The sequence below is a fragment of the Corythoichthys intestinalis genome, chromosome 14 (assembly GCF_030265065.1).
Source record: "Corythoichthys intestinalis isolate RoL2023-P3 chromosome 14, ASM3026506v1, whole genome shotgun sequence".
NCBI lineage: Eukaryota > Metazoa > Chordata > Actinopteri > Syngnathiformes > Syngnathidae > Corythoichthys > Corythoichthys intestinalis.
The window spans coordinates 7,643,533-7,667,748 of record NC_080408.1 but is presented as its reverse complement, the minus strand read 5'-3'; the positions used below and the strand labels follow the sequence as shown (position 1 = coordinate 7,667,748).

Here is a 24,216-nt window from a genome sequence, read left to right as displayed (position 1 = left end):
CAGCTATCGATTATTTTTGTAGTCGATTAATCGATGAAGTAGTTAGTTCGAATAATCGAGTAATCAGATGAGGAGCATTAACAATTAAAATACCTGAGCTGAGCCTCAAAGGGTATGAAAAAACAAATGAGGATCTAGTATGTACAACAAAAGAACAATTGGCTAAGTTAGCAAAGGTCCGCTAGCTTAAATGCTATAAAATGGTAACTTTTTTACAATGCTCTTAACAAATTGTTCAGACTCATATTCCCACAAAAAACGACTAAATATACCCATAAAATAAATTACGAATGCATTAAAAAGCATTAGCCAAACAAAAACTTTGCTTAGGTTGAATTTAACAGGGAGCAGTTGGATTCAGCCATTTGAAATGAGGCAGACCAGAGGGCAGTGTATCCACCCTAATCAATGAAACTAAACGTAAACACTTTCAAAATAAACCATTACAATTCCAATTTAATTAAACGAATACTCGAAGCAACAAAAATTTAAGTCGATTTTTTTTTTCCTAATCGAATACTCGAGTTAATCAATTAATCGTTGCAGCACTATTATTATGATGTGCTCTGTCCTCACTAAATGTGCAGTTGTTCAGCTTTACAGACGGCAAACAAGGCAACTGTGCTTTTTGCTTCCTTTACTTTAGACAACTTGTAAATGTGTTCAAAACTACACTCATTTTAACAATAAAACACTTGGCACAAAGCTGGTGTTCAAACTACCATCTAGTCTGATAAATATGTAACTTTAGTAGATTAGATTAGCCTAATTTGCCTAACAAAAGTTCGCTATCTTAAATGCTACAAATGCTAACGTATTTACAATTCTCTTAGTAAATCACTCACACGTAACTCCACAAGTAGCTGTAAACTTAATTACGAATGCATACACAAACATAAATTAGCTGAAAGAATTTACAGCCTTATGTGGGCCAAACCAGAATGCAGCTATCCTTTATCCATGTCAGAAGTCTGAGTCTGCTTCTCAGTAATACAAGATGACAGTCCAGTCAGGCCCAATGCTGCCACCAGAGGGCAGTGTATCCTCCACTGTTGAACAAAATACAATACTTTTGGACTTTTTGAATGGTTATTTTGTTGGGGTACTTAAAGGGTTGATTCTGATTTATGAGGAAATCCAGGTTACGTCACCAGCGTAGGAACGGAACTTGCTCGTAAGTCGGGGTCTTCCTCTGTTGGACAGGCCTAGCTTGTAGCCCTCCCAGTCAAAATGGATTGGATGTCCGTCACCGTTACACAGCGTAACATAATCAATGCCAGCCATTCCAGCTGATTTGATTTGGTGTTTATGACTGTGTGAATGAGTGAATAATAGAGCTGGGAATCTTTGGCCACCTAACGATTCGATTACGATTACGATTCAGAGGCTCTGATTCGATTATAAAACGATTATTGATGCACCCCCCCCCCCCCCCCGCCTTTTTTTTTTTTTTTTTTTTTTTTTTTTTTTTTTAATGTTTTGTACGTTAGTTCCAAAATTGTTCAAAAATACTCTCAGGCTGAACCAAACTACTATTTCAGTATCAAGTTAACATATAGCAGTAAACAAATATACAAAAATAACAGTAAATAAAAAACTCCAGTCCCCATTCTGTATCAGCAGCTTTAAACTACATTCAATTAATTTAATGTTGTGAATCAACCGTTAAAGTTGTTAAAATTGCTCCCGTTATTCCATAATTTCCCTTTTGTCTACTTTCGACGTGAAATTTTTGAAAGTATTGTAAAGATAGATTCAAGTCAATATTTTACCGATTTAGGAGTATTTTAGATAAAAAGTTAATTAGGTTTGCTTGGAGGGTTCGCTACAACAGCCTTGCAGGGAAGTGTACTGCTTTAAGACGGCGGACGATTACTAACGCCCGCATCTAGTTTTTTGTAGATGTGCTGCTCACGCTACCGAATCTATATTGCATCTAGTCCTATGTAAATGATATCTACCGTAACGTTATGTGGATGTACTTTGTAGCAGCTTTTCGGCAGCAGTCAGGTATGTTGTTGTGTTTTTTTTATCTCGTGGCATGAGTCGAGCTAGAGCCGTGAGTTGAGCATTGGCATTACCCGAGGGGCTGGGTAATGAGAAGCATGATGTTTAGCTACTCTCGCTCCGTTCTTCCTCATTGCGTGCCGAAGACCGCGCGGCGCGCTGAGTGTGTTGTACTTCCGCTTTACTTGACATTTTTCAATAATCGGAATTTGGATGTTTGTGAATCGTTCTCGAATCTTCCACGGCCGAATCGCGAATAATCTAAGAATCGGAAATTTTGCACACCTCTAGTGAATAATACACTTTGTGATAAGCATTGCTGATGTGATAGCGATGTGAAACATAATCAATCAATGCCTGCCATCCCAGTTGAAATGAATTTGGTGTATATGGCTGTGTGAATGAGTTAATAATATACTTTGTGATTAGCAATGCTGGTGTAGGTACGATGTATTTCATTTGAAAGTTATTATGTTTTGTCATATTTTAGATTAATTTGGTTCCTAACTGCTGTCGAATTATGTCCATGTCACAGATTACTGACAGTTAAATTTATGTTGTTTATTACCAGCAAGAAAGCATCCTGACTCGGACACCTCTCTTGACGTAGTACCACGCCTGCCCACAATGTCGGAATCAGAAGACAATCTTTTTGATCGTCTTATCTCGACAAATTGTGGGCTGCCCGGCCCTCCATTGGCCGTCAACCCAAATAAAGTGCTTCTGACTGTAGATTGTAAAAGCAGAGAGGTAAAGTACTGTCGTTTCTACAACATATATTCACAATCAACAATTGGTCTGAAATGTTATTTCAGCCAAGTAAATCATATTTTATCTAAGCCTGTCGCAATATGCAATAAGTCAATTAATCGCACGATTAATAAAAATGAGGTCGGTAATTTTCCCGGCTGCGATATATCGCCGCGTGGTGTGTTTGCATGTGCTGCGTGCACACGTGTGTGTTGATTTCATGACATTCCAGTTCGTTTAACAGATTTATTGTTCATCAACACACCATAGAACTAAAGTTCGGACATATAAAATAAGGAAACACATCTATATTAAACATTGTAAAACTTTAGCATTGCTACATTGAGGCTAATGTAAACAAGACAATATACAGTACTTGCCGCTCCAGCTTGCTATAAAACATTGGCAGTCGTCTCCAAAACGCAAACTTGCAGTTAAAAGGTGACACATCAAACATGAAAACTCGCTGGTTTACAGCATTTGCAAATTAAGTGAAAAATAGAAAAATCTAGAACTGGCACCACATACATGATGAAAATAGAAGACGAGTGCCCTTTTTTTTACTGAGTGTAAATTAAAGATGCACGATAATATCGGTCTCCGATAATTATCGGCCGATAATGGCAATTATGATGTCACACAGATAACCCAGATAATAAAAAAATTCAATCGATAATGCAATCCGATAATTATGTAGCCTCCAAATGTGCGTCACCGAGGAATTCAGCACGCCGCATCCTCAACCCCTCCTCTCTCTGAAGCCCCTGAGGGAGGAGGGGCTGAGGAGGCGGATTTACACGACAAGAAGCTGTTGTATATTATGGTGGCTGTTACTAAAAAACAAGCTCTCGCCATCTGCGAAACATGCACCACAGAAGTTCCAAGAGGCGGAAAGAAAGCGTCCCCATTCTACACCACTAACCCAGCAGCCATTTAAAACTGCATCACAAAGATTTTTGAACGAATATGATGCTGTTGCTAGCGGGAATGCTAAAGCTATTGTAAACACAAACTTAGCTAAACTTCGGGGCTTGTGACGATACAGAGTCGGGTTGTTTGGGAATGCAGCCCAAGGCAGGTGGTAAACTCGCATCTAAGGCTAAACACCGGCACGACTCGAGACCGATAGTCGACAAGTAGCTGTCTTCCGACGGAGCCCGCCGCTCTGGCCGGTCCGACAGGCCGCCACCGCTATGGCGAGGCGGGCTGAGCCCATGTGGCGGGACCTCCAGCAAACACCCTGGTTTCTCGAGCGTTCCCCCACGGTGTGCAAGACGCGAGGCGTGCGCCTCCGTCCGGAGCAGAGCCAGGCCCCGAATACGCCACGGCGAACCGGCCGGGGCGGGCGGATTATCCGGTACAAACCTAGCTGCCGCCGCCGAGACAAAATACAATTTTTTTTTTTACCAAAATGACCCGAGAGCCAAAGCCAAAAATCAGCCAAAGATTTTTCACCACGGACATTTGGACAAGTGATGTCCAGTAAGCAAGCTTATCATGACGGCACAGTGGTTGGATGATAATTTGAACATGCAGAAAAAAGTCAGTAATGCATTCAGTATGTAAAATGACGAGTGGTCAGATGACTTTGTAACGCTGCCTTTATTTTCGGCTTAACAAAACAACACCCACAGGGATACGAGCGCCAACTCCGTCCAAATATTACTGCCGTTTATCAGTTTAGCTGCTGTAAAGCAAGTGTCGTGAGTGCCGCAAATGTAAACAAAGCGCTGCAGAATGGGTACATGACATCTCGCGCTATTCAGTTAATCATTTTCACAGTGTGCAACAAAGCATACAACATTAGCAATCGCTTTTCAAATTATTTAACTTATTTGTCTGCTCAATTACAGTCACAGTAGATAATCAAAACTTATTGGCACTTATTAACACTTATCAATTTAAATATGCACATTCCTGTTGTAATGAAATAACAATAATATTCTGTCGCCACAAATATTATTCAAAATCTTTCCTTCTTCCAAGTTTTTTTTTTTTTTTTTTTTTTTTTTTTTTTTTAGGATTAAGTAAAATAATTTGTTGCTTAAAATAAGGCTGTTAAGATTATTTTCAGCTAGCTATTTTTCTTCCAAGAAATCTGAGAGAAATGCACTTAAGTGCTGGCAGATAATTTCACTTATTTCCAATAGATTTACAGTTTACACTTAAAACTGACTAGCTATAGGGAGGTGTGTTTTTGCAGTGTAGTAATGTTATATATGTTAGGAATGGCTTACTTTTAAAGGCATTTTTGCGCAACTTAGGTATTTGCTCCATAAGTAATTGTTGCCAAAAGTTTACCATTACACAATGTCAGACAATCTGTCATTAATTAGATTACATTAGAAAAAAAGAGTAATAAATATTATTTTTGCACAGTAATATTTTCTCTTGTATATACCGTAAAATCCGGACTATTGAGCGCCCCTGATTACAAGCCTCACCCAGTACATTTTTAAAGAAAAAAGCATTTTGTACACACATAAGCCTCTCCTGTCTATAAGCCGCGTGTGCCCACATAGTAAACTGAAATATTTATAAAGGAATACACAGTTTTCTAAGTTTTAATACCATACTTTAACGAATCGGGTTATGATATAGCGCGTGACTTACAGGTAAGGGAGGTGCAGAAGAGCAAGAGATGTGCTGTTGTTGCGGGTGTGTCTGTGTGTGCGCGTCGGCTGCTAGAGGCAGCAGTCGTGTGTTGTTCGACGAGTTTCCAAAATAAAGAATTGCAACCTAACTTAGCGGGTTACTCTTTGTCATCGTTACATTACCTTAAATTTTCTTTCCAAACAGCGCCAGCAACACGGCACTTAGCTGACTCCTCAAGCTCACTCATAAGCGTGTGTCGTCCTCTTCGTCATGCAAAGCAGACCGGCTTTTGGAAACCCGTTGGTGATGGTGGATTTTTTTCATGCTGCTCCACGCTGTCAGACTTTTGCAAAAGTTGCTCTTCGCATACGGCCACTTTTGTAAACGATCTGACGCCGCTGGCCATCCAAGCCTTCGATTCAACTCGGCACGTCATATCCATTCCTTCTAGCATTTTCCATCATGCGGGTATGCTAATTTTACTAATGCACAACGATGAGGGTCTGCTACTTTTATTCGTGCACAAAGCACAAAATTAAGATACGGGTAAGAGTGCAAACTAGCGTCTTCCTCGACACATATATTGCACGTGTCTTATGCTTACATTTTATGCTCTAGCGCTCCTGGCGGTCGTTAGAAAAATTGATAAATTGGCCGCATCATTGGATACGCCGCAGGATTCAAAATGAGGGAAAAAAGTAGCGGCTTGTAATCCGGAAATTACGGTACTTTGGAATTTTACATAAATCTTTTAATAGAATTATCGGCTTGACATTATCGGTTATCGGTTGGAATGAGGAGGAAATTATCCGTATCGGTTGAAAAATGTATTATCGTGCATCACTAGTGTAAATCATACAGGTCAAGGCTTAGCGCTCTGACCGGGTGAACATTTCAAAATAAAAGCATGTCATAAAGATTTCTGGAGTTACTCTCACATACTTCCAATTCAACACTAGCTTTAAAATGACACCCATTATGAAAAATCTGTTTGGCAATAAATAATTTGGCTTCAAATTTACTAACATGCACTTTGCAAGATGACAGTCATGTGTGATCAAATCAACACTTTTGATGGGCTCTAATTGGCAGATAAAACATGGCGTTGGGTTTCATGCTTATTTCATATTCTACATGCATTTAGCTAGCTTTCAAATGGCAAGTTAATGCATTGTGTGTGTTTTAATATTTTTAATATGGTTTGTTTTTAGAATAACAATTTATTGCATTTAAATGGGTGATTCATTAGGATGTATTGTCACTAAATTAGTGGTTGAATTGGTTTAAAAATAAACTGACATCTCATATCGGCAATAGTTTATGAGACAATGTTTTCTTACTTTTTTTTCCATCCTTCAGATAATATCATGTAATGATGAAGCTTCCAAATTGTTTTCATGCACCCCTGATGAGTTGTGTGGAAAAAAGCTGATGTGCATTTTGAAGAAAACCACACAGGTCTTGGAAGAGGCGTTGCCTGAGGACTATCTGCTTAAGGATGGCAGTGTTGCATCCAGTTTGGGGAAAGTGGTGGGTTTCCAACTCAAGTTTAACCCTGAACCAATTACTTCTACTCAATGCGCATTGATAATCTCAACTACCAATTTGTTTTTCTCGTAATCCGCATATTCTCCATGACCTCTTTTTTTTTTTTTGTCTTTTAGGTTGATGTTGTGACAATGTTTGGTGAAGTTCCAATGTTGGTGTGCACCCACAGGGAGTCACAAAATGGAGAAGAACATATCCTTGTCAAGATGGAGAACGTGCAACGGATTTCCGCCTCTCTGACGTTTTCGCAAGATGTAAACAAATATTATTGTCTAGATTTTGTTGTCATTGTACAACAAAGGAAAAATGCAAGCCAGTCAGTGATTTTACTCATTTTAAAGGGTAGCACAGATGTAATTGCATAAAATTCTTAAAAGACAAGTGTTAGTATGAGTTATAATAACTTGATATTAAAGCCCTTCTTAATGTTTTCGTTTTAATAAAATTTGTAAAATTAGTTTACCTTGTAGGTCAACATTGTTGTTGACGATGCAATGCACTCTGGGCGGTGACCTCACTGGGCAGCACTGCCAGGCTTCCACAGTGTCACTCTTTAGCTCCATCAACATGTCGTCGGTTCTGCCCTTCAAAATTGAATCCGAGTGAAAAAGTAATGAGCAGGACAGCACTGTCGATATTTCACAAAACGAGCAGAAAAGGCAATTAAATGAAGCTCCCCAGCGAGATTCCGACCCGCATTTCCCGTGCGACAGACGAGCGCGTTGACACAGGACTATATTTCTGCATGACGTTTCAGTCATGATTTTCCTTATAAAGAGCTATTCGATCGATTAGCTGCAATCAGTAACAAGTTCTTAGATGAAAACCAACAACTCTGTTACCGTATCGGTACAGCGTAAAAAGGTTTATTGAACACACACACAAGAAAAAAAAACACCCGTTTGCGAAAAGGGAGACACAAAAAGGGTCCGTGACAGTAGGTCGGGATCATTAAAAATAAAAACCCCAATGAAACCCGTGGTGAGAGGCAGACAAACAGAAAAACCAAGGCAAAGATGCAACTCGCAACAAAGGTGTCAAGAATACAAACTGTTAAATGGCGGGAAGTCAATATCTCAGCAAGCCGCCTAGGATCGGTTTACAGACACTGCTGATGAGCTGGAAATGGATGTAGGTACAACGTTGGGAACCCATCCCACATCTCTGTAACAAAACAATCTGACCAGCAGAAGAATGTGACAAAATCATGCCAGTCATCATACTAGCTTTGCTTGCTAGCTAGCACAGCTATTCTCCCAGTCCAGCCCGACCGCATCATCATTGCGCGCATAAAACATACCGCTCTGTAGGTCCAAACATGTTCTAAATATTATAGATATTTAAATCAATGGCAATATTTTTATGTGTTTCTTTTCGCAAAACAGAACAATTGTGGCTTATTAGAGCCGACAAGTCTTTAAGTCCGAGGTTCCCTTTAAATATCACATGCCTGTAACATCTGTAATTATCATACTGTGGGTAATTAAGCCTCAGGAGCAACCACACAAGGTTCACCTCACCTTCATTATTTAATTTCATGAGGGCTATTCACATGACATCATACCCTCTTCCGGGTTTGCTGGTAGGAGTGTGTCCCTCTTTGAAACTTCATTGACTTTATACTGTATAGACTACCAAGATCTACAAGGAAAAAACATTCCGTTTCGAAAAAAGTCATGAAGATGAACATTATTTATGACAAGCAATATGTTGTCTTGCTAAATACAGTATGTTGTGGCGAATGACGTGCGAAACGTAAGATCGATACATATGGCTTTTGAATCGATACGAGAATGCGAGACGTAATATCGCAATATATCTCAGAACCGATTTTTTTTTTTTTTTTTTTTTTTCTAAACACCACTGCTGGCTAAAACTATTGGCACCCCTGCAATTCTGTCAGATAATGCTCAATTCCTCCCAGAAAATGATTGCAATTACAAATGCCTTGGTAGTAATATCTTCATTTATTTTGCTTGCAATGAAAAAACACAAAGGAGAATGGAAAAACAAAATTCAATCATTATTATTTTACACAACTCCAAAAATGGGCAAGACAAAAGTATTGGCACCCTTTGAAAAATCATGTGATGCTTCTCTAATTTGTGTAATTAACAGCACCTGTTACTTATCTGTGGCACCAACTAAATCACACGTGCAGCCAGTTAAAATGGATTAAAGTTGACTCAACCTGTGTCCTTGTGTGTACCACATTGAGCATGGAGAAAAGACAGACCAAAGAACTGTCTGAGGACTTGAGAAGCAAAATTGTGAGGAAGCATGGGCAATCTCAAGGCTACAAGTCCATCTCCAAAGACTTGAATGTTCCTGTGTCTACCATGCGCAGTGTCAACAATAAGTGTATAGCCCATGGCACTGTGGCTAACGTCCCTGGATGTGCACGGAAAAGAAAAATTGACGAGAGATTTCAACGAAAGATTGTGCGGATGGTGAATAAAGAACCTCGACTAACATCCAAACAAGTTCAAGCTATCCTGCAGTCCAAGGGTACAATAGTTTAACCCGCACTATCCGTCGGCGTCTGAATGAAAAGGGACTCTATGGTAGGATACCCAGGAAGACCCCACTTCTGATCCAGAGACATAAAAAAGCCAGGCTGAAGTTTGCCAAAACTTACCTGAGAAAGCCAAAAACGTTTTGGAAGAATGTTCTCTGGTCAGATGAGACAAAAGTAGATCTTGATAGGAAAAGGCATCAACATAGAGTTTAAAGGGAAAAAAATAAGGCCTTCATAAAAAAGAACACAGTCCCCACAGTCATACATGGCGGAGGTTCCCGGATGTTTTGGGGTTGCTTTGCTACCTCTGGCACTGGACTGCTTGACCGTGTGCATGGCATAATGAAGTCTGAAGACTACCGACAAATTTTGAGGCATAATGTAGGGCCCAGTGTGAGTGTGTGACCCAAGTTGGGTCTCCCTCAGGTCTTCCAGCAGGACAATGACCCAAAACACACTACAAAAAGCACGAGAAAATGGTTTGAGAGAAAGTACTGGAGACTTCTAAAGTGACCGGCAATGACTCCAGACCTGAATCTCACAGAACACCTGTGGAGAGATCTGAAAATGGCAGTTTGGAGAAGGCACACTTCAAATCTTAGAGACCAGGAGCAGTTGCCAAAGAATGGTCTAAAATTCCAGCAGAGCATTGTAAGAAACTCCACTGATGGATACCGGAAGCAGTTGTTTGTAGTTATTTAAAGGTTGTGCTACCAAGTATTTGGCTGAGGGTTCCAATACTTTTGTCTGGCCCATTTTTGGAGTTTTGTATAATATGATCATGATTTTTTTTTTCATTCTCTTTTTTGTTTTTTCATTGCAAGCAAAATAAATGAAGATATTACTACCAAAGCATTTGTAATTGCAATCATTTTCTGGGAGAAATTATCTGACAGAATTACAGTGGTGCCAATACTTTTGGAAGGCACTTTACAAATTATCATTACTTTTTTTTTTTTAATTCCAGGTTAATCCTTACAAGGTTATTGGCAGACTTTTTCCTACACGCGTCCCTATCTGTTTTTATTATGTAATGCTCTTATTAAATACTGTATATTATGTTGATCCTCTTTAGGGCAGTATTCTTACCTGTGACTCAGCATTTGCTCATCTCCATGGTTACCACCATCCTGAGGACTTAAAAGGACTTTCTGTTATGGAGCTAATCCCCTCTTTACAAATCCCCCTGCACTGTCAAGCATTGCCTAAAGTAAGCACACTTTACGTTAACACTGTACCATGCAGCAAAGCAAATCTGCCGCTCACAGTATCTCTTAATGCTTCTCTTTTTGAAGTTATATCAGATTTGTGTTTCCTTACTCCTGCATAGATGCTGAGGGTTCAGAGAGTGTGTGGTAAAAGTAGAGAAGGTGCATCAGTGCCACTGTGTGTTAAGCTTCAGGGGGCGGTAGAGTGCGCGAGACCCCAGCAACAACATTCTTCGGAGAGTTTTGCTGGAGAAGATGCATGTAAGAAAAATGACTCTAATGCTGAACAATGTTAGCAGTCGTCTGGTGAATTGTTAAAATTAATGGTTTGCAATGAATGCATTAATGTAAACAATGTTGCTGTGCCTGTGGCATATTGTTCTTTATCCAGGCATCAAGGGAGACAGCAGAGTTATCTCCCCCAGCCCCACTTTGGAGTACAACGGAACAGTCTGGGCGTTCGCCCCACTGAGCGGCCTCCTCCTCCTGCGAGCTGATGGTTCAATCTGCAGCATCAACAATCAACAGGCTCTCAGTCTGTTTGGGTACAGCAAAAACGAGCTGCTCGGAAAGGTTGGCCAATGACACCGGCTGCGAATGGGTGGAGGGTGTCGCTTCTTTTGGCAAGCTTCATTTGTCCCCGCGTCTGTCGTCTACAGTGTGTCACTTTCCTCATGCCCGGTTTCTATGGATGGGTGTCCGATTCGATCAGAAAGAGCAGTTCATTCCAAGGGACTCAAGCTGAGGCTGCTAAAAGTACAGCAAAATCTGGTGTGTATTATGACCCGTCTTGTTTAAAATACGTTTTTTGTACAAGTTACTCATCGTACCCTTGGCCTCAGATGCGGACCCTTCTTCTTTGGTGGCTGGAGACATGGCAATGGTACACGAGGCCTGCCGGAGGAGATCCTCCACAGGAAGAGGCAGGATCTTCACTGGGAACTGTACCAAGCTGGACAAACAAGGAAGTGCTTTGTTGACTCTGTCCCCTCCTGCTGTCTCCTCCACACGTGTGGTGAAGTAGGTCATGTCATGCAATAGTTAGCAAAGTGTAAAATAAAGTAACATTTTCTAGTGTTTATTTTGCATTTTGGGGATAGTGTTACCAAAAAAATTGAGAGAGTGTATTATATTTGAATGCATGAAGTCGTAACTCATGTTCATTCTGCAGAAGAAAGTATTTAGTCAAATCAGTTCCAACTTCTAGACGTTTTAGTTTTACAACGAAAGCATCAGTTGAGTTTATTGTATCGCTAGCGCTATCTGGTGGACACGCACTGTAACCTATTTACTCGGAGTCAGAAAAAACCTGCTCTATTTTTAACCTTTTAAAGTGTAGTATTTATAAATATCAACACACCATAAGTGTTAATAACCTGTTTCTCTATTGTCACTATATTTATAGAAGCATATAAACCTTTTGTTTCGAGGTCAAGCTAATGTGATTAATATTGATATGGTCTGCAATTTCTGCTTTTGACCTCTTTGCAAAAAAAAATCTTGCTTACAATTAGAAGCATCATTTGAATTGGAACTATTCCGGTTTCGATTCCGGTCCCAAACAATTCTGGATTCCGATATTTTGAATAAGCAGGGTAAAAAAAAATGCATAGATTAGTTTCTATTAATTTCTTAACTTCTCGATTATTTTATTTTTTTTTAATTGTATATAATTTCAATTAACTATGAATTTCCACAGGAGTGCACTTTCACAAAGATGTTTAGTTTTCAAAAGCTCACGGAGAAAACATTTACACATATTCTTTTGCCTATGTTTTAGAGTGTTTTATGCTGGAGGCATTTTTATGTTATTGAGCTCCCACTATTGGGCTAACCTGGTGCAGAATACCAAACAAAAAAACAATTTGTAAAACCCAGACCAGATTAGCAGTGGGTACAGTATAAAATCAGAAGCAGTTTTTGTTGAGGAAAATGATCATATCTGCCTTCTCAGGCAGTAAGCATGAGCGTTCTGGACATATATTGTCTCCTGCAGTGGAGAACACACGTTCACTGAGTGTAGATGAAGCTTGAACGCATAAATATGAGAAAGCGAGAAAAAGTCAAATATTACGTAGTGGGAAAGTAGCTGTGAGCTGCTACACACTTTACATACATGTACCTTAGCTAGGAGCTACGAGCAATCACTAGTATAAATTAGAGCTGTCAAATGATTAAAAATTTTAATCTAGTTAATCATATGTCAACTTTGTGATTAATCATGATTAATCACATTTCCCTCGGGATGAATAAAGTTGCACTTCAGGAAAAAAAAATCTAGGGAAATACTATAATTGACTTAAAAAAAAAATTCAGATGAAAAGTATGATGTATGAATAAATTAATACTTAACCAAATAAGAGTTTTAAAATTTTATTTAACAACTCAGCTCGTATAAAATAAAATAAATTGTCAGTATTATACAGAAAAGAGCTTTACCGATTAAAGTGCCTAAGACTAACAATGTGGCTCAAGTACCGTTTGGCATATTGCCCAAAATTAACTGCCAACTTAAAGAGCAGATAAGCACAATACAGTAACAATAGCTAGTGTTTCACAAAATGTGTAAACAACTTGTCTGTTAAATTCAACATTTCACACAAATAAATGCAGCATTTGCAGTTTTACACTAAATGGCCTGAAAGCTGTGTGAGATTTAAAAAAATAATAATAATTATATAATAATTTGTCAATTTTCACACACTTAACTGAAAAACACTAAAATGTGTGTAAAGGTGTTTAGAAACACTGCTTAAGTTAGCCAGTCATACCCTTTTTTTGTCTAGTGGTCTCCTGTCAGTGCAACAAACGTAACTCTGGCTAGTTGCTCCACCTTCGTTGCCTTTTCATTTTCAAAAAGTTCATGAATTTTTGTGGCAATAGTTGCCCCTGAAGGTGTCCTGTATGTTGGGTCGCCCGATGCTATCTGGATGAGATTTTCAAGGCCCTTGTCTTCGACTAAGTTAATGGGTCTACAGTCTCTGGCTACCCATCTAGCGATAGCAGTAGTCAACCTACTTGTTGTCCTTTTGTTGACAAGTCCGAGTCCGCACTCTGCCAGTGTAGCTTGATGACTGCAGCTTGTTTTTGCGGTGTTAGCGTCATTGCTAACACTAGCGAAGATATGCTTTGCCCAAAGGTGGTACTTTAGGCTGGTTGTGCTTCGATGGAAGGACAGTTCATCACAGCAGTATGTGCACACAACTTTTGTTTTATCCAGATTTCCATTAGGCAGCTTTTTAAAACGGAATTTGCCATGAAGCAGTCCTGGGTCATCATCCTCACTCATCGTGCCGCGCGGAGAATGTAAACATAGTGTGGGACTACGGGAGGCAGTTGTGGCCAAATTTAGTGTGAGCGGTAAATTGCGTTATTTATTTATTTTTTTATGCGTTACCATTTCCAGATTAATCATGGTCGTTAACGCGTTATTGTTGACAGGCCTAGTATAAATGCTTCTATTGATTATAATTTGATTCAGATGAGGCAAAAAAAATAAGTATTTCATGATTTGTAAAACTGATTCTTAAAAGATGTTTTTAATACTCTTGATTTTAACAGAGGCCGCAACGTGCTACGTAAAGTACGTAGCTGCTTATATTGCTACATTAGCCCGACGCAATAATACGACTTATTCTCTTACTATTCCATCCATCCATTATATACTGCTTAACCCGGGGTCGGGTCGCAGGGCCAGCAGAAGACGGACGTAATTTATTGTTTTTCTTACCTGGTTCTGACTGGTTAGAGGGCCGGCGCAGCGTGTCAAATACACGACACTCAGATATGCACTACACGGCACTAGTATTTCATGAAGTCGTAGGTGTTTAATCATATTGGTCGTTTACCCACCTTAGCATGATATAGCTGTCTTGCAAATGGTTCACTGAGCTGACTGGTCACTTTTGTTTTTGAAGTTGAGCCAAACCTTTGAGCGCCGCCGCACCGTGTCCATGGTTGAAATCAAGTTCAAATGCACAAACACACACTTCATGTGGCTTCTTCTTCGTGGTGTTCGGCAGCTATTTTTTTCCGATCGGCTGTCTGGGCATCGAAGCATTAGAATTGAAATTTTAAAATTCAAACGGTTCCGGGAGAATCTGAGTGTTATTCCCGGATTCCATCGATGCTTGATGGCCAACCTTACTTACTATGTGCATTTGCATACCGATGCCCCCCCCCCCCCCTTTTTTTTTTTTTTTTTTTTTTTTTTAGTAGAAAGAAAAAAAAAAAACAACAGTTTATTCCTTATTATCTCAAATTTACGATTCAATGTCCGTCATTATTCCCACAGTGCGAATGACACCCAAGAACTGTTGGAGCAGGCGGCCCAGGTAGCTGCCACCATTAGTAGCCACTCCTCAGACATGGGTGAAAGAACTGAGGCTCTCCTGAAGACTTTTGCCTGGGTGGAGCGTCCAGAGGGAGATGCCACCTGTGTAATTTCCACTGAGCAACTGGGATCGAAATATGAACAGGCGCTTCTTGAAAATGATATCGATGCAGGTATTAGCTAACACGCCGTTATTCTCCTTAAGTACAAGTTTATATCTTTACAAAATATATTTTTTTTTAAATTTCATCTGTCATCCTCACCATCTTTAGGCACAAAGAATGGACATGCTTTTGGGGCCAAAGACAAATGCATATCTACAACATCAGTCCTGCAAGACTCCAGCTTTGAGGTCATTTCAATTGAGAGCAGGTACCAGGAATTATTTATTTATTTCTGTAACTGACGTGCTTTTCTAAAATAATTTCAGTGTTATTTGAAGAATTTGTCATTATAATATACATTAGGGTTGGGAACCTCTGGGTACCTCACGATACAATTTGCAATACAAGGCTGACTATAACGATGAGCTCACGATATGGCGATATAACAATTATTGATACATGTGTCAGCATATTCCACCGAACTCAACACAAACACAAAATCAAATAAACTGCGAAACGAGCTGATTTCATTCTTCCTCAGTGAATGGACCTATTGCAAAAGCCCCGCCCCCTTGTAAAACTGTCAACACAAGGCTCTGTCATATTATCTCATTGACAGTGATTGAGTGTACAAAAGATTAGTGGATGATGGCGGGAGTTTAAATTTCTGGATTTGCACTACCATAGCTGGCAATAGACCTGTGTTTTTTTTAAATGAAATGTTTTTTGTTTGTTTTTTTGATTTTAATGAATTTCATCTAGAAGCAGACAGACAGGATTGCAGTATGCTGTGGAGTGGTGTGGCCAATGGTATTAAACATTACTCAGAGGAGACCATTATTATAATCGAGGCGAAACGCTACCACTCAAAACTTAAAAATGAGAAATCCCACAGGCCGAATATCTTATCTAGCTATAACGTGAGCTTCTTAGTAACGTTATGCCATGTGTTCTGTCAGATTTTTCTCTTGAAGCTTTTGTGGTGATGAATAAGCAGTCTTTTACATTGTTAGATTATATATATTATCCAGAGGTGTTAGATAAACAACTTACGTCATAAACATGCTTTTGCAACATGAATACGACGTATATAAATAAATAAATAAATAAATGAGCAGTAAATAAATGCTCAACGTTGAGTGAGCGGCGTGCATTCAAGTTGACTGCGGCAAAATGCTAGGTGTGTGCGTGAGGAGAACTTTCCTTCGTGTGCGCTCGTGACCAAACATTTTATAAAAAGTTTGTGGTGGTTACTTTGGACTTTCAGTGCTGGGGTATTGACAGTTCAGAGTAGTTATATTTTATTCGATTTGTGTTGTGACAGGCTAATAAACAAGTAGGCAGTCAAATGTTAGCAAAGTAACGTGAATAGTTAAGTCTACTTTTTTACGTTTTTTTTTTTTTTTTTTTTTTAAACCAATAGATCATTAACTTATCTATGAGCAAGCATAAGTGTTCTTGGCTTACTGTCTTGATATTCAGTTGTTTACGTGACAACGACAGAGCCTTATCCATAGAGTGCATTTGGTGAGCCTTCTTTTTTGGCTTTTAGAAAAAGCACACAAAAAATTCTCCCTCCAATATTTAAATGTACCAGTGTCAGAATTACAGCTACCCAACATACAGCATTAAACTATCGGGTTTTTGCTATTTTAAAGTCAGAAAAATGATGTTTTAAGTCACGACCACATAGCATTCCTATGCAAATATATGGCTACATGTCCGACTTTTTGGATTTGGGGGCGTGGTTTTGCGATGGATCCATTGGAATGAGTATGAGTAGTACTGAAGATCTCCAATCCATTTGAACTGGGAGGGTGGCAGCGAATGAATGAATTGGACTTCTATGGCCATCAATAGCCACGTTTACATGCTGACTTTTATTCATACCGATTCAAATCATTCCGAATGGAAATTTCACATCAGCTGTTTACATGTCACTTCATCTATTCCGATCCAGCGTTTACATGTGTCTGCCTTTATTCCGAAAGGACGTTTGACAACTGCCGTCTGACATGCGCAGATTAATCAAAACAAAGCGTCACGTTGCAAAACATGGAGATCGATCGGCAGATCAGCTGCTGTTCTAACTTTTCGAGTGGAAACAAAACTTCAGAATGACATGCCGTTCATTTAAAAAGTTGTGTGGGTGCGCTGTGCGTGTGCTTGGAAGCCATGTTGCATGTGACGTTACTTACGTCACCAAGTGACGTCAGTACGGAGAATGTGCAGAAAGAACGCAACCAGACACCATTCCGCTTCCCTGTTTACATGATATAATTTTACTTCTAATCGGTTTCTGAAAAGGAATATTCCACCCCTGTGAATCGGAATGAAATTCCATTCGGTTTGGGCCTGTTCATTCCGAATGAGGTGTTTATATGGAACACATTTATTCGGTTTGAACAAATATTCCGATTGTAATTGTAATATTTGGCTCCATGTAAACGTGGCAAATGGCAGCCAATGTCTCGCAATGAGTTCATGTTAGGACATTTCACGTCATTTCCTGTTGATTTTTGGACACTTGTTGTTCAAAGGATATTTTAATTGTCAAATGCATCCCAAAAAATAGTCAATAATCTTTTTTTTCCTTCAAGATCTTCCTCCGGCTTTTGTGAAAGGATTGCTGGCCAGGGTGGTTCTGATCCATGTCGGGCTGAGGTCAGCTGTTTCCTGGACGTTAACAGCAACGGCGATCTGGTGACTCGAGCCCTGGCTGATCTAGATCTGAGCAGCGCTGTTGTTGTCAGCGTCCGAGCGGGCAGCGATGAAAACCAGAACTCCATGACGTCCTGCGATACGGCCGAGCTGCTACGCACACCCTCCCCCTGCGACCTCGACCCAGAAGATCGGCCTGCCAGCCCTGATAAAGAGACCAAATATCGCTCCACTGAAGAGCAGTCAGAGAACCATATGGATCAATGGCCTGCTCTTTCTTCCATTCACAAAGAAAGCGGCCAGGAATTTTGCATACCTGGCAGTAATGAAGTTCAATCCACTGATGACCTTCCTGCTACATCAACACCAAAGAAACAGAAGATGATAGAGCTTGCACTCAAGTCAGACATGCCCCGGTTACTGGAAGGACGTTTTGAAGGAAGTGCTTACCACAGAGACGGCACAAGAGTTGGTATGTATTCACTTCAATAAATTATTTTTCAAACTTGTCGTTTATATCAAGGGCGTAGGTTTGCATAGGGACGGTAGGGACATAACGTTAAACTTTTTAGGATGCTCGAATTGTCTGTTCAGACTTCCAGTTATCCTTTTTCACTTGCTGAATGTGCCGGTCCATTTTTTCTACCTCAAACGCACGTTTGATTTGCTGATGACTTGTCGTGCGGTTTGTATCGTAAATCGTATTGTATAGTTATTCTATTCTATTCAAAGGTTCACACCCCTGCTCTCAAGATACGTCACTGGCATGGCTCAATTAACAAAGAAACTTGTATATCGTGAAGTGAAATTTGGATGATTTGCCTGTTTGGGATTCACTGCACCAGGCTATTCTGATAGGATTACCGTAAAAGAATCATAAATGTTTTCCTATTTCAAGAGATGCTTTCAACTGTGACTGACTGTTGAAGTGGGAGAAAACACCATGGTAAAAGCAAAGGAGCTGTCTGAGGTCTTCAGAAAGAAGATTGTAGACACTTATTAGTTAGTTATTAGTTAGTAAGGGATTTCAAAAGATCTCACAAGAATGTAAAATCAGCCATTCCAATGTCCGGAAAATAGTCTACAAGTGGAAGACATTCAAAACAACTGCCAACATGCCTAGGTCTGGCCGTCCATCAAGTTCACCCCGAGAGCAGACCGCAAGATGCCAAAAGAAGTCTCCAAAAACCCTAAAATATCATCACGGAACCTCTTGCTGCTGTTGATGTGAAAGTGGATGCCTCTACAATCAGAAAAAGACTCCACAAGTTTAACCTTCATGGGAAGTGTGCAAGGAGGAAACCTTTCCTCTCCAAGAAAAATGAGGTTTGCCAGAGTGAATATAGACAAAGACCAGGACTTCTGGATTAATGTTCTTTGGACAAATGGATCTACAATTGAATTATTAGGACACCAGAACAGAAGACATGTTTGGCGTAAACCCAATACAGCATCCCAGGAAAAGAACCTCATTCCAACCGTGAAGCATGGAGGTGGAAGTGTCATGGTTTGGGGATGCTTTGCTGCAGCAGGTGCTTGAGGAACATGTGAGATCATCTGTGGAAAAAATTGAAGCTGAAGCAAAACTGGACCCTGCAACATGACAATGACTTAAAACATAGCAGTAAATCCACGAAGGACTGGCTGAAAAGGAAGAAATGGACAGTCCTGGAATGGCCGAGACAAAGCCCAGATCTTAATCCCACTGAGATGACGTGGGTTGACTTGAAACGGGCTGCACATGCAAGAAACCCTTCAAACATCTCACAGCTGAAAGTATTCTGCGTTGAGGAGTGGGGCAAACTTTCTTCAGACCGATGTAAAAGATGGCTACAAAAAGCGTCTCACTGAAGTTATTTCAGCCAAAAGGGGTAACATTAGCTATTAGATAGTAGGGTGTCCTCACTTTTTCATCAGTTAGAATATGCATTTTTGTTGATAAATTTGTTTTTATGAATGAAACAATGTTAATTTTTGTTGTTTAACCTGCAGTTAAATCACTTTCTTTTCCAGAGATAAACAAAAACAAGATCAGACATTGATAAGTGAACATTTCTAAAAGAACTGAATATTTAATGGGGTGTCCTAATTTTTTCACATGACTGTATGAAATTATAAAATGCAATCATTCGACTGTCGCTTCATTAGATAGCACAGTAATACAATTTAATCGCTCCAGAGGTGCAGTGCGACATTGTCCGGGCTGATCTTCCCGATGGAACCCGAATGTACTGCGTGTGGGTGAGCAAGCCAGGCCAACATTGGTCAGTTTCACAAAGCGATCGATCCCTTGACAAATCAACAGCCAGTCTTGGAGAGGTCAGTTGAAATAAATAAAATCAAGTGATTGTTTCTGTGACCTATTCTTATACTCTGTATGTTCTTGTTCCTACATCGCTCACAACAGAGGATCGGAGAGGTGTGTCATGGTGAGGCGCTGCGCTCCACCTTGGACCTCGAAAATTCTCGGGCATGCGATGGGCAGTTTGAAGAAGAGTACAAGCCTATTAAAGCTGTCGGGAAAGGAGCTTTTGGATTTGTCTGGAGGGCAATACGGCGCTGTGACGGGCAGGAAGTAAGAAAATTCATGCAAGCATAGTGAAAAGTTAGAAAATACTCACTCTTTTAGGGGTGGGAATCTCTGGGTACCTCATGATATGATTTGCGATACAAGGCTCACGATATTGATGCTCTCAGGATTAGGCATGTGCTGAACCGTTGCACCCCTTATTGTCACACGTCTACACTCTACTGCACAGAGATGTATTAAAGTTGTTGAATATGTGAACATATTAGAAAAGTAGACATTTTCTGTACTGAATCAATCACATTTGTAGGTCATTGTGAAGTTTATCAGCAAGGCGAGGATCATCAGTGACTGCTGGGTAGATGACCCTATGTTGGGTCGAGTCAGTCAGGAGATCGCCATCCTGACTCGAGTGCAGCACCACAACATCGTCAAGGTAACCGTTTCGGCTTCTGAATGCCAATCTTCATTCGACTGTGTCCGATTACTTTTTGTATGACACTGCCAGATCACATTCATTGTTGCTGTGTTGACCTGTCATTGGCTATGTGTTCAGGGTTCCCAAATTTTATCGGTGTTATCAACCTATTCAGTGCTATTGACAGTTGTAGTCCTCCATTCCGTTTGAACTGCGAGATCAAACATTTGAACGATTGCGATATATAAATTCAATTGAATTGCGTGTAACAGAAGTTCTTTCTCGATACGCCTCTACCATCAGGTGCTGGAGGTGTTTGAAAACGGCAGTTACTTTCAGATGGTGATGGAGAAACACGGAGATGGTTTGGACCTTTTTGAATTCATTGACATGCAGCCGCAGCTGGATGAGCCCTTGGCGAGCTACATCTTTCGACAGGTTCGTACAGGACAACTTGTACATTTCTCGAGTTTTTAAATGGTCATATTCAACTGTACGTTCTGTCTTGTCACACCAAGCTTGTCGCAGCGATCTTTTACTTGAGGTCAAAGAACATCTTGCATCGAGACATTAAAGACGAGAACATCATCATTGACAAGTGTTTCCACATTCGCCTCATCGACTTCGGGTCTGCGACAATGATGGCTCCAGGGAAGCTTTTTTACAATTTCTGCGGTACATTGGAGTACTGCTCCCCTGAGGTACTCCAAGGAAACCCGTAAGTAACCAAATGCATGATTTTTGTAATTTTATAAACAGCCAAAGCTTGTATTTAGTGTAGGGCTGCAGTTATCGATTATTTAAGTCATCGATTAATCATTGAACGATAGTTTGAATAATCGACAAATCGGATTACAAAAATTTTATGCCTTGAAGAATAAATTTTAGGAGATGTAAAATGAAACACGTTTATGCTTGCATTAATATTTGGTTTGCTAAGATTGCACTTTCAAAAGAGCATTCAATTCTAATACAAAATAGTACTGAGTGTTTCTTCAAACTATGCAGAATTGCACTTTCATTTTACAATACAAGAGCAAAAAATGCATTTAAAACTAATTTTAAATATCTGCCCTTAGCTTCAAACGGTAAAATAATAAATAAATAAATGATTTAAGTGCAACAAATGAACAATTGGCTAACTTGCCTAGCAAAAGTCCGCTAGCTCAAATGCTATTAAATGCTAACGTGTAGCGGTATGAAATGTTAAGAGTACGCTAGCTCGTGTTACCGTGTCCAGCCGCTCGTAACTGTGTTGCTCTCCGTGAACTCTGAACTCAGCCAGAACGCGCACGGCTATTAAGTATATGTCACGTGACTGACGTAGCCAGTAACGCGCTTGGCCAAACGTGCACACAACTTCCATGGGTGAATTATGTCAAACTATAAAGGGTCACCACAAACGTTTTTTAAATACAAAACTTTTATGCAGTGCTTAACTTATAAATCATAAGGTGCCGGAACGCAAAGTACATATGACAGCACAGGGATGACGAGACGGGCACATGTCCCGGAACATATGAAGAAAATGGTGCTGAAAAGAACACGCAAATTCCCACTTGCCATGCTGTGGTACTTACAAGCCTCAAGTTCAGATAATATCCATGGTATAAATTTTATGACAACAATTTACAATTATTTAGGCTATACCCTGCACAGCACAGGCAATTGCCCACATAACCAAACGTGGGACTTACAGTACACAGTCCAATTAGTTTCTCAACAGGTCTAACCTGCTGCACCCGGCCCTGCCCGTTAGCATGATCGCTGCCGCTGCAGCTTGTTGCTCTTCTGACTCGTTTTGAACCATCTTCTTTCTTTTTGAAAAAAAGACAGTAAATGCAACTGTCTTTTTAGCATGTTGAAATACCGATTGATCCTGGCTACTTGCTCCCCGCATATTTCCATTTTTTTTGTGTTTTTTGTGAGAGGTGCCGGATCTGCCCAAATAAGTCCCGGAACACTGTAAGGCCAAAGTCAAGAGGTGCTGGATCCTGTTCCGGCAGGATCTGGCACAAAAAACCCCTGCTTTTAAGAAATCGTTCAAATATTTGATCCCAACCAAAAAAATTCTAAATATACTTGTAAATTACGAATGCATAAACAAACATACAGTATTAGCTCAAATAAAACCTTATGTTGGCCTTAACAAGGCAGCAGTTGAATTCAACCATTAGACGAGTCATGTCGTATTCCCTGTTGCCACTAGAAGGCAGTGTATCCTCCCAAATCAATAAAACTAAATGCAAACACTCTCAAAACACGCCTTTACAACGCCATTTTAATTAAACAAGTCCTAGAAGCAGCAAAATTTGATTCGAAGCTTTATTCTAATCGTATTACTCAAGGTAATCAATTAAGCTTTGAAAATGTTTGCGAGGCATGAATGTACTAATGAACGAGTTTCCAATGTTCTCTAAAATTCACCAGAGTTCATAATCTTCTCTTATATAGCTACGAGGGTCCGGACTTGGAGATGTGGTCTCTTGGGGTTTTGCTCTACACATTGCTGTTCAGTGAAAACCCCTTTAGTGGGGTAGCTGAAATCCTGGAAGCCAAGATCAATCCCCCTTTTCCCCTCTCCTCAGGTACCCTTTTGAACGCAGACTATTTCTAATGCACTTGTTTTTAAAGACACCTTCCTCCATTAAAGTGAATGTAACTATCACTGCCTGTCCCAATGCCTCCTAAAATATCAGTAAATGTTATTTTGATAGGAAAAATAGCATTGTACACATTAGGAGTGGGGGCGCCGGGTACCTCATGATACGATACGATTTGTGACACAAGGCTAACGATAACGATGTCACGATATGGTGAGACAACAATTATCGATACATTGGCCAGGAAATCATTCTATGATATTCTACAAAGCAATTAACAGAAAACAAGTTATTTTCATCCTACTTCTGGGAATGGCGTACCGCACGCAGGCTATTTTTAGAGCGTGACGTCGCATCGTAAAGCGGAAGTAAAGCCGAAGTGGGACATTATAGACCCGCCCTCGCATAGACCCAACTTAAAAAGTGCTACTTTTCTCCGGTAATCTTTCAAAAACGAACATGCCGATCACGCATTGCTTTTTTGGAACTTGTAGAAACGACTCTAGACATTACGACACATGAAGGATGTTTTCTTCATACGTTTCCGGAAACCAAAAACTCGGGAGGGAAAAAATGTGAAAACAGAATCAACTTGCGCGGACTTTAACACCAGCTCGGTGAATCCATTCACATTTCATATGCAGTAAACATTTTGTTGGGTTGGCATGGTCTTTCAGAGGACAAAGAGGTAAGCCATTTTTATATTTTTAACTTATTTTTTTAGCATAACGTTGTGCCGTACTGCTTCTGACAATGAATGACCTGAAAAGAATTACAATGGTATCTGACTGCCGCTGTTACCGTTTCTGTTATATATATAAAAAAACAACTTTAGTAAGGGGGAAGTGTAAATAAATTATAGGATTAAGATGTGTTATCAATGAAAAAATTAAAAGTGTTCGTTGGCTGTCACTGAGTAGCATTTGCGATCGCTACACAAAGCA

The 24,216-nt window shown here is 40.0% G+C and overlaps 1 protein-coding gene across 2 annotated transcripts in view; it reads left to right on the top strand.

Moving 5' to 3' along the window:
* The window catches only part of pask (PAS domain containing serine/threonine kinase), a 30,804-nt gene that overhangs the window by 4,109 nt on the left and 2,479 nt on the right, over positions 1-24,216 (top strand). The window contains exons 3-19 of one of the 2 annotated variants that reach the window (XM_057857715.1): positions 2,579-2,757; positions 6,712-6,882; positions 7,017-7,154; positions 10,494-10,628; positions 10,749-10,887; positions 11,018-11,199; positions 11,286-11,397; positions 11,469-11,646; positions 14,921-15,132; positions 15,232-15,331; positions 17,664-18,196; positions 19,904-20,043; positions 20,132-20,299; positions 20,562-20,687; positions 20,973-21,107; positions 21,188-21,387; positions 23,124-23,257. In XM_057857715.1, the coding sequence (XP_057713698.1) occupies positions 2,579-2,757; positions 6,712-6,882; positions 7,017-7,154; positions 10,494-10,628; positions 10,749-10,887; positions 11,018-11,199; positions 11,286-11,397; positions 11,469-11,646; positions 14,921-15,132; positions 15,232-15,331; positions 17,664-18,196; positions 19,904-20,043; positions 20,132-20,299; positions 20,562-20,687; positions 20,973-21,107; positions 21,188-21,387; positions 23,124-23,257 (2,982 nt within the window). The remainder of the gene's footprint in view (positions 1-2,578; positions 2,758-6,711; positions 6,883-7,016; positions 7,155-10,493; positions 10,629-10,748; positions 10,888-11,017; positions 11,200-11,285; positions 11,398-11,468; positions 11,647-14,920; positions 15,133-15,231; positions 15,332-17,663; positions 18,197-19,903; positions 20,044-20,131; positions 20,300-20,561; positions 20,688-20,972; positions 21,108-21,187; positions 21,388-23,123; positions 23,258-24,216) is intronic. The other variant, XM_057857717.1, reaches the window with a different exon arrangement.